The 16043-nt window shown below is 28.8% G+C and overlaps 2 protein-coding genes across 2 annotated transcripts; both read left to right on the top strand.

Annotated features, from left to right (window-relative positions):
- The first annotated feature begins 616 nt into the window (after positions 1 to 616).
- LOC103494410 (uncharacterized) lies at positions 617 to 4544 on the top strand. The gene is made up of 4 exons (XM_008455560.3): positions 617 to 986; positions 1075 to 1135; positions 1240 to 1384; positions 4108 to 4544. The coding sequence occupies exons 1-4, from the start codon at positions 800 to 802 to the stop codon at positions 4360 to 4362; spliced, it is 648 nt and encodes a 215-aa protein (XP_008453782.2). The 5' UTR covers positions 617 to 799; the 3' UTR covers positions 4363 to 4544.
- Positions 4545 to 14543: 9999 nt separating this feature from the next.
- On the top strand, positions 14544 to 16043 carry LOC103494409 (FCS-Like Zinc finger 5). Its single transcript, XM_008455559.3, has 2 exons — positions 14544 to 15139; positions 15641 to 16043. Exons 1-2 carry the CDS (start codon positions 14802 to 14804, stop codon positions 15741 to 15743), a joined length of 441 nt encoding a protein of 146 aa, XP_008453781.2. The 5' UTR covers positions 14544 to 14801; the 3' UTR covers positions 15744 to 16043.

Here is a 16043-nt window from a genome sequence, read left to right as displayed (position 1 = left end):
ACCCCAAATATAACCAAATTAAACATAGAATTAAAAAAACAAATCTAAATCAAATTATATCAAATATATTACGTGCATTACCATATATATGCGCATTGTTAACGAGACATTTTTTATATTTTCTATGGTGAACCTATGAGCATTTTTTCGCTTTTAGAATTATTCTATCCATTATAAATATTTTGCCGGTTATGTTATATTTTTTAAAAGATCCTTAAAATCATCCCTTAAATCAATTATGAAAATAATTATATAAGAAGGGTAAAATAGTGAGAAAAAGTTACTTCATATAGGAGTTTTATACATAGTTTAGATATAGATGTAGATTAAATCAAGATGAAGAAAATTGTAAAGTCAAGAAAGGGCGGGTGTTGCTGTTGGCTAGTGCCTACATCTCATACCTTAAACTAGTTGTTCGTTTAAACATTCCAATATCATTAAAAAAAAAAAAGAAAAGAAAAATTAGTCTAGAAATTAAAATGGTATATTTTTAAAACTTTAAGCAGGAAAGAAACAAATTCAAGGATTGAAAAGTTTAGTAGAGAGTAAAATAAGTTAAGCTACAAAATTTGATTGTAAGATAGGTAATTGAAATTTGTTTTAAGTTACATTGTAAGTGAAGTTAGTAATTTAATTAAACACAACAAATAGTTAATAGCGCACCTCGATCTCATCGTTCTCTCACCTGCAACGCCAATGCGTATTGGTTGGATTTGTCAAATTCAATTTTCATAAATTCACATACCTTCGTTCCTACCTTTTCCACTTCCTTGGAATTCTCCGCTTTTCTTTCGCATCAATGGCTGCCACTTCCCATTCTCTCTTCTCCTTCACCAATTCTCAATGTCTCAACAAGCCCACTTGCCTTCTTCCTCCCACCACTAACTCTAAATCCCTCTTCAGATCCCCCCCTCTCTCTTTTCGCTCCAAGTCTCTTCCCACTATCCGCTGTTCTCTCAACAATGGCGACGATCCCATTGAAAAAAGTAACCTCCTTTCTCTCTAATTTCAAATCGGGTTTTGTTCTTTTTAGTCTTTCTCTTGCTTGTTTCATTTTTTTTCTCTTCTTTTCAGAGTTTTCATCTTTTCCTACTGTTATGGATATCAATGAGATTCGTAAAATCTTGCCTCACAGGTATTTGTTGAAATTGCTTTGTATGTTTTTTTGTGTACGGGGGTTTGACGATTTTTTATTTTATTTTGGTTTCTTCTTATGCATTGTGATTTATGTTGATGTAGGTTTCCGATTCTTTTAGTAGATAGAGTTATTGAATACAATCCTGGAGTCTCGGTTGTTGCTATTAAGAATGTCACTATAAATGAGAGTTTCTTTCCAGGGCACTTCCCGGAGAGACCCATCATGCCTGGTGTTCTCATGGTTGAGGTATGTTCTTAAGCTTGAAGTTGATTTTTGAGGATTATGATGATATTGTCAAATTGTTTACTATCTTGATTAATTAGAATCACTAGTACTAACACCAGAAAGAAAAAAAAAAAAAAAAAGAATCAAAGTTAACAAATTTGTGATTTATATGGGTTTTTTTTTTTTTTAAATTTATTTTTGTTAATAACAACTTTCATTGAGATAAAAATGAAAGAATTCACATGCTCAACAAAAAGGAGTCAGAGCTAAAAGAAGGGACTCCAACTACATTAAATAGGAACTATGCATTTATATGCTAAAAAAATGAGTGATGTATTTTTGTATCGTACTTGTTTTTCCCTATGTTGTTAAGTGTTTACTTAGTGTAAAGATTTAGATTGAGGTTCTCTTTGCTTCATCCAAAGGGTGACTAACAGATGAGATTAAGAGTAATGAAGGGATCCTATGGGAAGACAACCTCCCACCTAAATGCAGCCGTCATTTCATTGGCCTGGTCCCAAGATACATATTGATCGGGTAATTTCGAGCTTTGAGGGTTGTGTCCTCGTACCGAAGGAGGTTAATAATCGAATGGGTCCATGAACTTTGGGCAAGTGAACCAGATGGTTATTAACTATTAGAAAAGGCTTCATCTTGATGAATAATAGACTTTGATTATGAAAGGAAACACACCTCGGTTGGAATAAATCCGTTCAAAGTCTATTTTCTTTTTTCATTTTTCCCCTAAATCCATTCTGGTTAGGGTCTTGTTCGGAGTTTCAAGAAATCCACCACATACATCACTGTGAATTGTGAAATTACCTAACCTATTCATTCGAAGCATACTGTAAGGGAATTAATAGGAGTTTATGCCTAGGAGTAATTTGGTATTAATAACATAAGGGCATAAGGGTAGTTGGTAGGGACTTATTTAGTGTATTTGTTCTTAAATAAGAGGGAGGGGGATTGAGGGAAGACGAGCAATTGTTGAGTGATTTAGGGCTTTTGTTAACATAGTTGAGAGGGGAGGTTCCAAGTGCCTTGATTTATTTTGTAGTTCTTCATTCTTTATGTTTCAACATATTTCAGATCTCCTGTTAGGTGGCACCCTGACAAATACTGGCACAAGTTTTCCTTGTCTCAAGCTCTAGACAAGCTTAGAAACGTTTGAATTTTGAACATGAAACTAATTCTCTTTTAAATTCTGGTTGACACCCATCGGTGGTTATAGATTATTGCATTGCAATAAAGACTTTTTGGGAGTCAGAATTTCTCAAATCTGGTTTGACTATGCAAGGATCTTTTTGCTAGTTTTAATGTCTATCAAGCGGAGGAAGCTTCTCAAACAAGATTGGAAGCCTTGGAAGGATGGAGGATGATGAATTCCTTTTGCGTTTGTTGACTACTTCAATGAAGAGTATTAAATCCTAATTTAGCTTGAAAATTTTTTTACTCATGGAAAATATTTCATCCACCTTTGCTATTAATGTATCGTTTGTGAACTGTGAATTCTTGCCAAATTTAGGGGATTCGGTTGATTAGCATGGAGTTTTCTGATAGGTTGCCACTAGACTTCTTTAGTAAATTAGCCAATATATAGTTGATTTGTTGCTTATTCATCCATGGTTGGGATTCTTAGTGTTAATACTTCGATGAGCCATTTAGAGAACTGGATAATCAATTCATTTTGGTTATTTCAAATTTTGTAGCCCTGCCGTTGATGAAAATGCCCAACATCAGGTAAATGTTTTAGAGCTGGTTGTGCGTTACCAGCTTATTGCTAAGTTGCAAACTGTATGAAATGTTCTTTTGTTCTTTACCAAATTGCGTAGTTTAGGACGTATAAATGAGTTGACAGGGTGTCTGCAAGCCTTCCCAAAATAAAGGCAATGGTAAAGTGACCCTCCTAAGTACGTCAAGGACATGATATTTTGGGTCTCATAGGCTACTCCTACAAGTTTATTGCCAAAGATTGAACTGTAGCTCTGGCCTTGACCAAACAAGCTAAAAAGAATAATTTTCACCAAAATAAAAAAAAGTGGAAGCTGTAACTTAGAATCTGAAGGTTGCTAAAGGATCTACAAGCACATTTTTAGCTCTTGCCTCAGCCTCTCATTATTCTGATTAATGCTTTTCAAGGTACTAGACTAGGGGCTGTGTTGATGCAAGGACTGACCTTGACATAATATAACCGCTTTCTTACCTTGAGATGAGACATCACTTCTCATCCTATGAGAGCGAATTGATGACTATTGTGTTAGTTCAAGAATGGAGACCTTATCTACGTGAGGGCAAGTCAAGCAAAAGAAGTCCTAGTGAATAATTAGAAAGAAAAAAAAACTTGTCATCGATGCCCAAAGAGAGACATCAAATCTTCCAAGGGACTAAACAGCTGCTGATGCTTTATAATGAGATCTCGTTGAACCAAAATATAAGTTCACTGTTAATCTTGGGCGAGTAGAATGTAGAATGGAGAGCTTATAAAGGTACCTATTAATGAAAATGAGGAGCTTAAACAAATGACGCAATTATTATTAAACAGGAATAACATATTTCTTGGCTTTCATTAGGCCAAAATCTTCTCTTGTGTAACGGTTGGTTAGTCCTTTCTCATGAATAATAATACACCCATTTACTATCTACTTCTCAATAACTTTCACAAGATCTCTTAAAACCGGAACGGATTTTGTCTTCATGATACTTAATAGGCATGTTATAAAGCTCTATCATTGCTCGTTTTGTAGGCAATGGCTCAAACTGGCGGTATAGTTATGCTGCAACCAGATGTGGGAGGCTCTCGTGAAAATTTCTTCTTTGTCGGTATTGATAAAGTGAGGTTCCGAAAGCCCGTGATCGCAGGAGACACGTTGGTCATGCGAATGACTCTTGTCAAGTTGCAGAAGAAGTTTGGAATTGCCAAAATGGAAGGGAAGGCATACGTTGGAGGGGATGTCGTCTGCGAAGGCGAGTTCTTGATGGCCATGGGCAAAGAAGAATAAAATTTTTCTCTACTATATCTGTCTTTATGATGCTCGACGTTTTGATTTGTTTCTTATTTTTTTGGGATAAAAATTTGAGAGTTAGGATTCTGCACATCTAGGAAGAACTGTTTGATACTATGCTTCACTACAGATCTGTGGATTTCATTGAAGCAGTAATCAATTTTATGGTCTTCTTCTCATATCTGTTATTTTCAAACTTCCTTTTCCTCTGTCCAATAAACTTATATGAAACTTCATCAAATTTATGAAAATATAGCTTCCAAGTTGAAACTAAAAGTTAATATATAAGGACTAGAAGATAATAATTTAACCCCAAAATTACTACTTGAGACAATTCTACATTTTCATGGGAAATTTCTCTTCTACAAAAGTCAAGGTTAGTTAGGAATGATGTGGAAAAAAATCAGAGTTATTATCATTAGTGAAGCTTTAGAATGATTATCAAATGAATTTATTCAAATCTTATGATGCCAATGGTGTCACATTCCAGTGATAATCCAAGGGCCGAGCCCATCATTTTAGCTGCTTATTTTCTTTGTGTTAGAAAATGAAAAAGGATGAAAGAAAAAAAGAAAAATAATAATGTTGACTTTAGACTTTAGACTTTAGAGTTGCTTTTACGTGTAAAATATTGAAGTATTGTTGTGAATTTGATTTTATTTTTATGTTGACCAAAATTGGTTGTATTTCAATTTCATTTTTGTTGAGATTTTCTTAAGATACGTCTCTCTTATTTAAATCAATTTATTGAGTAGAATGGTTCTTAACTTTATTTTCGTAAGGCCATTAATTTAGGGGCGTTCGAAAAGCCCAATGATCTAATCTCTTGGATTAGAGTTCACATAAAAGATTCTTTTTTGGGTTGGGATGATTCAAGGATCCATCCTAAGTAACACAAACCCATCCAAAACTTATTATTAATGTCAAAATGTGTCTAACATGAAATCTTCCGATAATTGTGTATATTTTCAACAATATTTTCTACTTACAACAACTTCCCCTATATTAATCTTGATTCAATATATGAAATATTAATCTTAATTTAATATATGAAATAGTTAAATCAAATTTGTATCATTAACATTTTACATCCTTATGAAACAAAATTTTGAGTAAATGAACCCAACCTAACTTAATTTGAATATTTAATGATCAAGTTGGGTTGGATTGAGTTCATCTTTTAATAAGTCATTCAAATTGAAAAAATTTACAACTCGAATAGTTAGATTGGATCTAAAGCATATTTCAACCCAATTCACATACAACTCCCAACTATTATTATTTCATATCCATTCCCTCTATAGATTAAGACCATCCTCTGAATGTTTCTGATAATAACAAGAAATAATAATATTAATTTTCAACCATCATTTGGAAAGAAATTTGGACAAAGATTGCAGAATTATTCTGACATGAATATATAATTAAATATCTGTATCTAAAATTTTATTTTAGGAAAAAAAAAAAAAAAAGAAAAGAAAAGAGAGAGGTAAGCTATGTATTTTTGTCTACAGACTTCTGTTGAATATATCATTGCCCTCAAACTTGAAAAGTCTTTTCCCATCTCCATGTTTACAGGGTTTCTTAACCCATCCAGCAAAGTTAATATGTTCGGTTAGTAAACTTATCTTTTCGAGTGTTATAGTTAGTAACTTGTAAGATATAGTTTCTAAAGTATTGTGAAAGATAGAAGATAAAATTTCTTGATAAGCATAAAAAGTAGAAAACTGGAAATATTGTATCTTAATTATTAATTTTCTATTTTATCATCCTAATTTAAACTTTAAAAAACGTTCTAATTATTTTTTTGAATAAGCTATAAAACATATGTTCAAATATGAAATTGATAAGTTTTTTAGAAAAAAGAAAATAGAATTAGAGGTAACTTTCTAATTTAAAATAAATGAACTAAAATTGTAATTTCCCTTTAATTATTTTAAAACTTTCTCTTCCTCTCTCTTATTTTTACTACTGATATTTTTTTTTAGACAAAAATATCCTTCTATTCTTTTATTAGATCGAATCCTTTATTGAAATTAAAAAAAAAAACCATCTATTTAATTTGCTACATTTGTTTAGAATAAAATATTTTGATTAGATAATATATTCAATTAAAATTGGGCTATATTCTTTTAACAAAAATTTATTTAATAATTTTTTGACTTGATACAATTTTTTAATTAGTTATTCCTAATATTAAATATATTATAAAATAAAGACAATGCTATCTATTAAAATAGTAATGAAATACATAATAATAATAATAATAATAATAATAATAATAATAATAATAATAATAATAATAATAATAATAATATTATTATTATTATTATTATTATTATTATTATTATTATTATTATTATTATTAGGTCTATTTTCATTTATAACCAAATGAATAAAAAGTTTACAAAATAGAGTACAGTATATAGTATATAGATCGTAATAAACTATTATATATGTCGATAGATAGTAGTCTTATCTTGATCTATCATGATCTTTATATATAGATTACAATATTTTGTTATATTTATAAATATCGTAAGAAGTCTTGTAATTTAAAATAATTTTCATTATTATTTCTTTGAAGGAAAAGAGAAATTGTTATAGATAGAAAAAAAATGAAACTATTAACAAAATATAGGGTTATTTTAGGAAATATGGTTTTTTTTTTAAATTATTGACAAAAATAGGGTGAGGTGAAAAGAAATTGCAAAAGTAGGGTGATGGGACAAAATATTGTAAAAATAGGGTGATTCTGGAAATTTGGAAGGAAGTCGTGTACGGGGTACACGACTTCCACACCAGCTTGGACTTGTTGACCGTCCAAGTTTCGTCCAACGTGGAAAGAAGTCGTGTACCGGGTACACGACTTCTTTATTTTAATTTAATATTATGTTGTTATTTTTATTATTATTATTATTATTATTATTATTATTATTATTATTACTATTATTATGTTTAGTGTTGTTGTTGTTATTATTATTATTATTATTAGTATATATTATTATTATTATTATTATTAGTATATATTATTATTATTATTATTATTATTATTATTATTATTATTATTAGTATATATTATTATTATTATTATTATTGTAATTATTATTATTATTATTATTATTATTATTATTATTATTATTAGTATTATTATGTTATTATTATTTTTATCAATATTATTATTATTATTATTATTAGAATTAGAATTAGAATTATTATTGGATGACAACTCAAATTATGTTTAGCAAATACTTGTGTTAGTTTCCTTTGTGAAGATTTTAATATAATTTCGGTGTAAACGATATGTTCTAAATTTCAATTGAATCGAGATAAATTGTTTGTGTACTAAATGTGTAAGTTTTCAAGAGTTTATAGTCAAATTTTTTAGTAAAAAACTACTATACTTTTAAAAATGTTAGACATTTAAAAAATTAATTAACAATGTCTTATACATTTTTAATTGAAATTAACAAGAATTCAAAATTAATTTACAAACTTTTAATTATCCTCATCACCCTCTACGACATCATCGCCTTGCCGTCGTCGTCTACGTCGCATGCGTCTACGATCTGTGTCAGCAACAGTAAATCGTCGAGTCTGTTGAATAATGTGATCTACGCGCTCTATGGTTCTGTCACATATTTGCTCTAAAGCTTCTATATCGTGTTCCACGGAGAAAGTTTGTACTTCGTCAATAAAATCATACTGAAAGATTGCAAGTAATACAAACCAAATTATTGTTTTATTTTGATTAAATGTATAAAACAAAGCATATTAAATCCTTACCATGCAATGATAGAAAGCGCCCTCTTGGGTGATAAAGCGTCTGGTAATCGACCTATACCAAACAAAATAGTTCTCTGATACCGTCGGTTCGCTTGTGGTGGGTGCTTCAACCCGAAAATCATATCGCGAATTCCACACCCCGATATGTTCCGCATGAATCCGACGCCAATCTTGATCACGTTTACCCCTTAAATCTATTTGATGCAACCTCTGATCTGTGTAGCTAATCGCTGGTGGCGTTTGCAACATATTAAACGGTCGCAATACGCGATCTGGTTGATGTTTCTCGACCAGATGGAAACAAATCAATGGACCCACGTAAGTCCATACCGCTTGACCACTCTGACATCTAACAGGAAGCGATGCCATAATGTCGGGCGTGTATGTACAACTAATAAAGAAAAATATATAACAACCTAAAAATAATATATAACTAATAAAGAAAAATATATATATAACAACCTAATAACAATACATAATTAATAATAACTATTCCAATAATATTCTAAAAATATACAACAACCTAAAATCAATATATAACTAATAAATACAAATATATAAAAATCTAAAAATAATATATAACTAATAAATAAATATATAAAACATAATAAAACTTACTTCACACTTTGATGGAGTTGGATGGAGAAGAAAGGTAGAGGAGATAGTTGAGGAGTAAAGGAGAAGAGGAAAATGAAGCAAAATTTCAGAAGAGAGTGAAAAAAAGGAAGAGGGAGAGGGAAATTTTTTGAGAATGGAAGGAGGGATGAAGAAATGAAATCGGGTGGGGGGTATTTATAGGCGGGGAAGTCGTGTAAATGGGACACGACTTCCTGCATGAATGACACGTGGCTGTTCACGTGAAGGAAGTCGTGTACGGTGTACACGACTCCCGCACCACCGGACAAATTGGAAGTCAACGTTACTGTTGACTGCCATTTGTCAGTCTGCACGTACGGAAATCGTGTGCAACATACACGATTTCCCCGCTACCCGACAAACTGACAGTCAACCTGACTGTTGACTGCCACCTGTACGGAAAACGTGTACGCGGTACACGACTACAGTCAGAAGTCGTGTACCGTGTACACGACTCCAGTCAATTGTCGTGGGCCGGGTTCACGATGTCGGCCCAAATCATATACCAGTCCCACGATTTTGTGGAAGTCGTGTACCGGGTACACGACTTCACTACCCCATTTTTTACAATACTTTCCGGTTTACCCTATTTCTGATAATATTTTTATAAACCACATTATTTAAAAAAAAATCCAAAATATAGCAAAAAAACTTAGATGGAGTATAGACAGTTGGATATGAATTTTGCTATATTTTGTAAATAATTTCAATGTTTTGTTGTTTATAAAAATATTCCTTATTTAAATTTATTTTGACATCATTTAGTAATGTTTTTTAATTGGTTAAATTTTTTTAAAAAAATATGTAGTCTTAGTAATGATATAAGATATACAATTTTCTTCTCATACGTGTGAAACAAAACATATAGAAATAATTTAGGTCGCGAACATGAATTGGATTAAATTGGTAAAATATATTCATTCATTTCAGTTTCTTCCTTTTAATATTCTTAATGGCTCTATTCATCGACCATTCTTGATCTATCTTGATTCTAATTAATCATTCTAAACTTATCAAGTGTCAATTATATTGTTCGATCAAAAATTCTCGTAAATATATTATATTCTTTAAATATTGGAATAAAATATGAACACAAATGTGAAAGACTAGAAAGTTCCAACATGAAAAGAAGAAAAGAAAGCAAAACAATTAGAGGACAAGTGGAGTATGATATTGATGGATGAGAATGGTGGGAGCCAGAAGACCACCTTAGTTATATAGGTTGATGTAATATCAATTGTCTTATTACCTTAATAATTCCAATTTATAATCTTTTGAATTTTTTTTATCTTATTAAATTAGAAATAGACAATATGGAAGGTGAGAACATTATTGATAAATTCATTCAATATGTTTGAGTTTCCTCCCCCAATGAAGGGACCCAATAATTGACTCAAACCCATACCTAATAATTGCATATTTCCATAATTAGAGAAGACCACTACAAAACTCACCTTTCATCCCATTCTCATTTTCTTCTTAATAATATTCTTCCCTACATTTTTTTATTTTGTACTTATTTAATATTTCAAATTAAAGTCTCCTAAGAGTTTTAGTTATCCAAGCATTCTTCGATTTGACTCCACCGTTATAAATAGTCTATCTACAAAAGATTGTTTAAAATTAAACAAGTTTAGATTTGAATTTATTATGATTGAGTTCCTAAAGATAAAAATGTATCATGTTGGTATATATACGTAACTTTCGATTCTTTTAAGTTTTTTAATACTTTTATATCTTTAGTATCTCTCATTAAGATGTGATTCGAGCTCGTTCATGGGACCTTACAAAACCCAATATAATTAAATTGAAAGTTTAGTCTCCATTTTGATGACCATTTATTTTTTTGTTTTTAGATTTTGAAATTAATTAAGTCATCTATCAACACTTTTTCCATCTCTAAATTTTTTCACTGTTGATGTCTATATTTTACCAACATTTTTAGAAACCAATCTAGGTTTTGACAACTTTGGGAAACTAATTTTTATAAAAGGACATTCTTAAATATAATATAATGAACCAAAATATTTATAAAATATAGCAAAATTTCGTATTCTATCAATGTTTATCATCAATAGAATCTAAATTTTGTTATATTTTGTAGATATTTTCAGCAAATTTTCAATTTAAAACGATTCCTCTTTTGCTAAACCAGTTTTTTGAATTTAGCTAAGAATACATCTATTTAAATTGAAAAAAAATTAACTTAATTTTTCTTCAAAAAGGAAAAGAATATTATACGGAACAAAGCTTTCAAAATTAGACATTTAGTAGATATTTTTTAAAATTCAGTACCAAGTAGTCACAAGTCTCAAAGGTTGTAATTCAACTAATTAGATATATACTTAAGATTTAAAATATTTATATATTATATCAAATATGGTATTTTAATAAAACAAAGATAAATGACGCGAAAGTTTACGAGAACCAATTAACCAACCATGTGAAAGTTTACGAGAACCAATTAATCATAACACATGTGAAATATTACTCAGAGAGGTATTATAAATATTAATCATAACACATGTGAGAGTTTACGAGAACCAATTAATCAACCATATTAGAAAGGTATTAATGATCTCATTTAGTTTATATGATCAATGATATATTATTATAAGTTGTTTAAGACAATATTGTGAAAAATGCCCATTCTTTTAGAGAAGTTAGAGAAAAATTTATGAAAAAAAGAAAAACATAACAAGATTGTAAATTAGGCAAGAAAGAAAGAGCAATGCAACACATGTTATTATGGTTTCTTATGTAAATCAATGACATGGATGATATGTCATGGCCATGTCATTTTTTTTCTTTTAACTTAAACCAAAATATTAGTAAACTATTTGGTTGTTGTTTTGACATATATCAATTGCATGTCATTGAAAAACTTATCTATATTGTGATAGATTAGAGGTGAAAATGATGGTGTCTCATCTCTTCACTTTTGAAAGAAAAAAACTATTTATTTGAGGAATATATTTTGGACATTTGGCATTGAGATGAGTAAATTTTAACACTTTTCAAAACAAAAAGAAAAACTTATACAAGACAATGTTTTTAATAGAACATGTTTTATATATATATATATATATTTATATATATAGCTTAATGATTACCTGTTAATTCAATGAGTAAGGATTGATTGGTGATATATATATATATACTATTATATAAATAAGTAAAGTATTGACATTTATCAACATTCAAATAATAATATAAAATGAGAGACTGCTTAATTAAAACTAAAAATTGAAAGTTGAACTATAATTACAATTTTCTTTTTGGTAAAATTTATGATTTAAATATATACAATTATGATCAAGTTATTAAATTCGTAATTGAGAAAATTGATCTTGTTTAAATGAGAAAAAACAGTTCAATATATATATATATATATATATATATATATATATATATAGTAAAAATTTTAATTTCTTAATAATAGATGAAAATAAATTCATATAAATATAGTATCTTTGTAATTTTGTTATTTGAATCTCCAAGCAAAATGTATATACGAGATCGCAATTTAAGATTAAAAGAAAGTAAAATTTGATTATATTTGTGAATAAATTCATTTATATTGGTGTATTTTAAAATATTTATTTGTAATTTTTCAATAAATTTTAAAAATATTGAAATTAATTTTCTTTTTAAGTAATTTATTTAGATTTAATTATTATATCTAATATGAACTTTTATTTTAAGAAAATTGATAAGAATAGAGAAAAACAATGAAACTATTTAAAAATATTAATTTAATAAATAGGTCTTTTCAAAAATATAAAAAAACGACAAAATATTTATATTCTATAGAATAATTTCAAAAACGGAAAAAGTCTAGAAGCACATTGTATAAAATACCAAAAATGCTCCGTTAATAACGCTGTCAACAACGCGCGCGTAATATATTTGCGATCGTTTATATTTGGTTATTATTTGATACGGTTTATATATGACTACAATTTATCTTTTCAATTTCATCGTTTAATTTGGTTACGTTTAAATTTGGTTACACGATTGATCGTTTAGATTTGATCATTTAGATTTGAGGATTCAAATCTAAATGATTTTTTTTTCAAAATTTGGTACACGATTTTTTAAATTCTTTTGTTACACGATCGTTTAGATTTCTTCGTTTACTTTTTTTACACGATTGTTTATTTTTTTTTTACACAATCATTTACATTTGACTACTTCAATCCAAATGATTTTTTTTAGATTCTTTATACATGATCTTTTATTTTTTTAACACGATCGTTTACTTTTTTTTAAAACGATCGTTTACAATGGCTATATACGATCTTTTGTTTCATTTATTTTTTTTACACTTTTACTTTTTTACATTTAAAAATTAAGAAAGATAATGGAAAGAAATTACAGAAAAAAAAGGAGGAAGAAAAACGAAATCGCACGAGGAAGACGAAGAAATAACAGAAGATGCACCAAGAAATGAAAGATGGAATGGTAAACCTAGAATATTTAAAAAGTTTATGAGCTTTGTTGTACGGGCCGTAAATAGTTTGGTGTTTTGTTACATCTACATAAATTTTTTCTCAAATAAATTTTTTATTTTTACTATTTTTAAAAATATGTCTGATTTTAATTATTTAAATAAAATAAGTAGCCATCCATACACTTGAAAATAATTTAAAATTGCAATTTTATATACAAAATGCAATATAATGATGGAGCATATAAAATTAAGATGTGGACTTGTCTCCTCTCATCATTCACTTTTCTTTTAAAAATTAAATATTAAACCATCATTTTAATTCCAATAATTTGCCTATTGTTTCCAATATTTGTTAATTTTCTTTTCAAAAAGATTAACTTTTAATATAGTAACAATGTTTTATCTAATAAATTATGTTTATATTAGTCAAAATTAATATAATTCAACTAATAATTAATATAATATATATTGTTAACAAATTGGATGTATATATAATTTTGTATTCGAATCCATCACCTCAATTGTACTAAAAAAAGATTTTATTATTAATCTCTATATTTACATAATTAATTAAGAGAAGATACTTTCAGTAATGTAGTTGGAAGTTTTAGCTTGCAATTATATATATATAAGGTAAAATTACAATATATATATATATATATATATATATATATATATATATATATATATATATATATATCCATGAATTTTGCTTCAGGTGGTCAATACATTTGAATTTTAAAATTTTTTAAAAATGTCCTTAAACTTTCACCCTGACCTTAGTGCATATAAGCATAAACCACTGATACTTAGTAGAAAAAATATCTCTAAAATAGAAAATAAATAAAAATATTTCCACCATCATCAAATTGTTTAAAGTTTTTCGGAATTTGAAAAGTTCCAAAACAAATTATATAGATAATTTTATCGTTATATTCTCATTTTTCTCCTATGTAGTCGTTTCTTATACTAATCTTCTTTAGCAATCAAAAAAAAAAAAAAAAAAAAAAAATCAATCAAGTTGAAACATAAAATTCTTAAAATTCCAAAATCAAAATCTCCTCTCAAAACACACGGTGGTATTAACGATGTCAATACAACTTTTAGAAAATTACATATATTTTAACAACGAGGTATAATTAACGGTTTCCATTCATATATCAACAAATACTTTTAAAATGTAAATCGAAAAAATAAATATTTTTGAATTATTTTTTAGATGGTATTTTTAAAAAACAAACTTAAGAATATTTGAAAGGCAAAGTACAAATTTCAAAGAGATGGATTTTGTATATTTATTTTTCATTATAGTTAAACATTGTACAAATTTCCAAATGGGTGGAAAGGATATACTGTATTAGTCATATAATCTAAACCACTAACTCAAAAGTTGTGGGATTATTGGTGGATTGATAATCTTAACAAATTCAACCTAACATAGAACCAAAAATTAGACTTACCCTTTTTGTTCTTATTTTATTTCTTTATTTTATAATATCATTCACTCTTCATCTTCTCTTATTCCCCAACCTTTCCTTCTCTTTCTCTCTAAGAAGTAGATATGATGTTACTCGGGAAGCGTCCACGAGGCCAAATGAAGAGAACCAGCAGTGTATCAGGGATAACCGTCGATCTAAGCCACGTGGAGGGTCAAGAGCCGTCCGAAGATCATCAGGTTCCGACCACCGGAGAAATTCCTCCCGTCATCTGCAGCAGCCAAAGTTTGGATTGTGATGTAATGAATTATACCTTATCTTTTGTGTCACCGAGAGGCCGCAAAAATCTCTCCCCCGCCGCCTTTAACAAAGACATTGACCACCGTTCTTCCGATCACTTTCTCCGTAGTTGCACCTTCTGTCGCCGCCGTCTATCACCCGGCCGTGACATTTATATGTACATGTACGATATTTTTCTCTCTTCTCATCTCTTACCCCTCATGCTTTCTTTGAATTTAGCTTAACTTCTTTTTCATTTTTATGCTTCTTACAAAATTATGATAAGAGTAATAATAATCTGTTGCAATCTTAAGTTGCAGTTATATCCTTTTTATTTGGAAAGATAGACGTAGTTTATAGATAAGGTAAATAACTGGTATAGTGTTCTTCGTAGTCACATAGAATCTCTGCGACCTCAATTATAAAGAAAACACTCTCTCAAATCAAATTAAAGAATACAAAAAATGAATTATATTAACTTAGAGTATAGTTCTTAATTATCCAACACTCAATATATGTTTCTAACAAGATTGTTTGAAACTAAAGCATATATACTGATCTTTTAAGGTGCTTGAAATCTATCACTTAATTTATTTTATTTTATTTTTTTTGTCGTAAAACCATTACAGTTTTAATATTTTGTCAAATAGAGTGTGAGTTTGATTTTGGGTTGATTTATTTGTAGGGGAGATACAGCTTTTTGTAGTGCCGAGTGCAGAGAGCAGAAGATGAAAGAAGATTGGAGAAAAGAGAAGGGAATAACCACCACCGTCCATCGGCCGGCATGAAGAAATTAAACATCAGATTATGTCACACGTACCTGTGTATAATTTTAGATGGGTCGTTTTAATTTGAAGTGTGTGAAGAAGAAGAAGGTATATGATTGATTATGAAAATGATCATCATCTGCAGCTTGGGAAAATTAAAGCTAACACGTTTTTTGTTTGAAAATATATGTGCTTTAATTTAATGTGTTCTTTTTGGTTCAATTATTATTTTAGAACTTTTTTTCTTTGGTTTCACTTGTAACAATATATCATAGTCTACCTTACATAAGTTTAATCCCATCCATATTTTCATTTAGTATA

This window comes from Cucumis melo, chromosome 7 (assembly GCF_025177605.1).
Source record: "Cucumis melo cultivar AY chromosome 7, USDA_Cmelo_AY_1.0, whole genome shotgun sequence".
Taxonomy (NCBI): domain Eukaryota; kingdom Viridiplantae; phylum Streptophyta; class Magnoliopsida; order Cucurbitales; family Cucurbitaceae; genus Cucumis; species Cucumis melo.
This window is presented reverse-complemented; position numbering and strand designations above follow the sequence as displayed.

Bases quoted from the DNA above. Each gene is read 5' to 3' on its own strand.
- LOC103494410 (XM_008455560.3), top strand. From the start codon at position 800: ATGGCTGCCACTTCCCATTCTCTCTTCTCCTTCACCAATTCTCAATGT. The intron at 1,136-1,239 runs GTATTTGTTGAA...ATGTTGATGTAG, and splicing joins CGTAAAATCTTGCCTCACAG to GTTTCCGATTCTTTTAGTAG. The intron at 1,385-4,107 runs GTATGTTCTTAA...CTCGTTTTGTAG, and splicing joins CTGGTGTTCTCATGGTTGAG to GCAATGGCTCAAACTGGCGG.
- LOC103494409 (XM_008455559.3), top strand. From the start codon at position 14,802: ATGATGTTACTCGGGAAGCGTCCACGAGGCCAAATGAAGAGAACCAGC. The intron at 15,140-15,640 runs GTACGATATTTT...ATTTATTTGTAG, and splicing joins CGTGACATTTATATGTACAT to GGGAGATACAGCTTTTTGTA.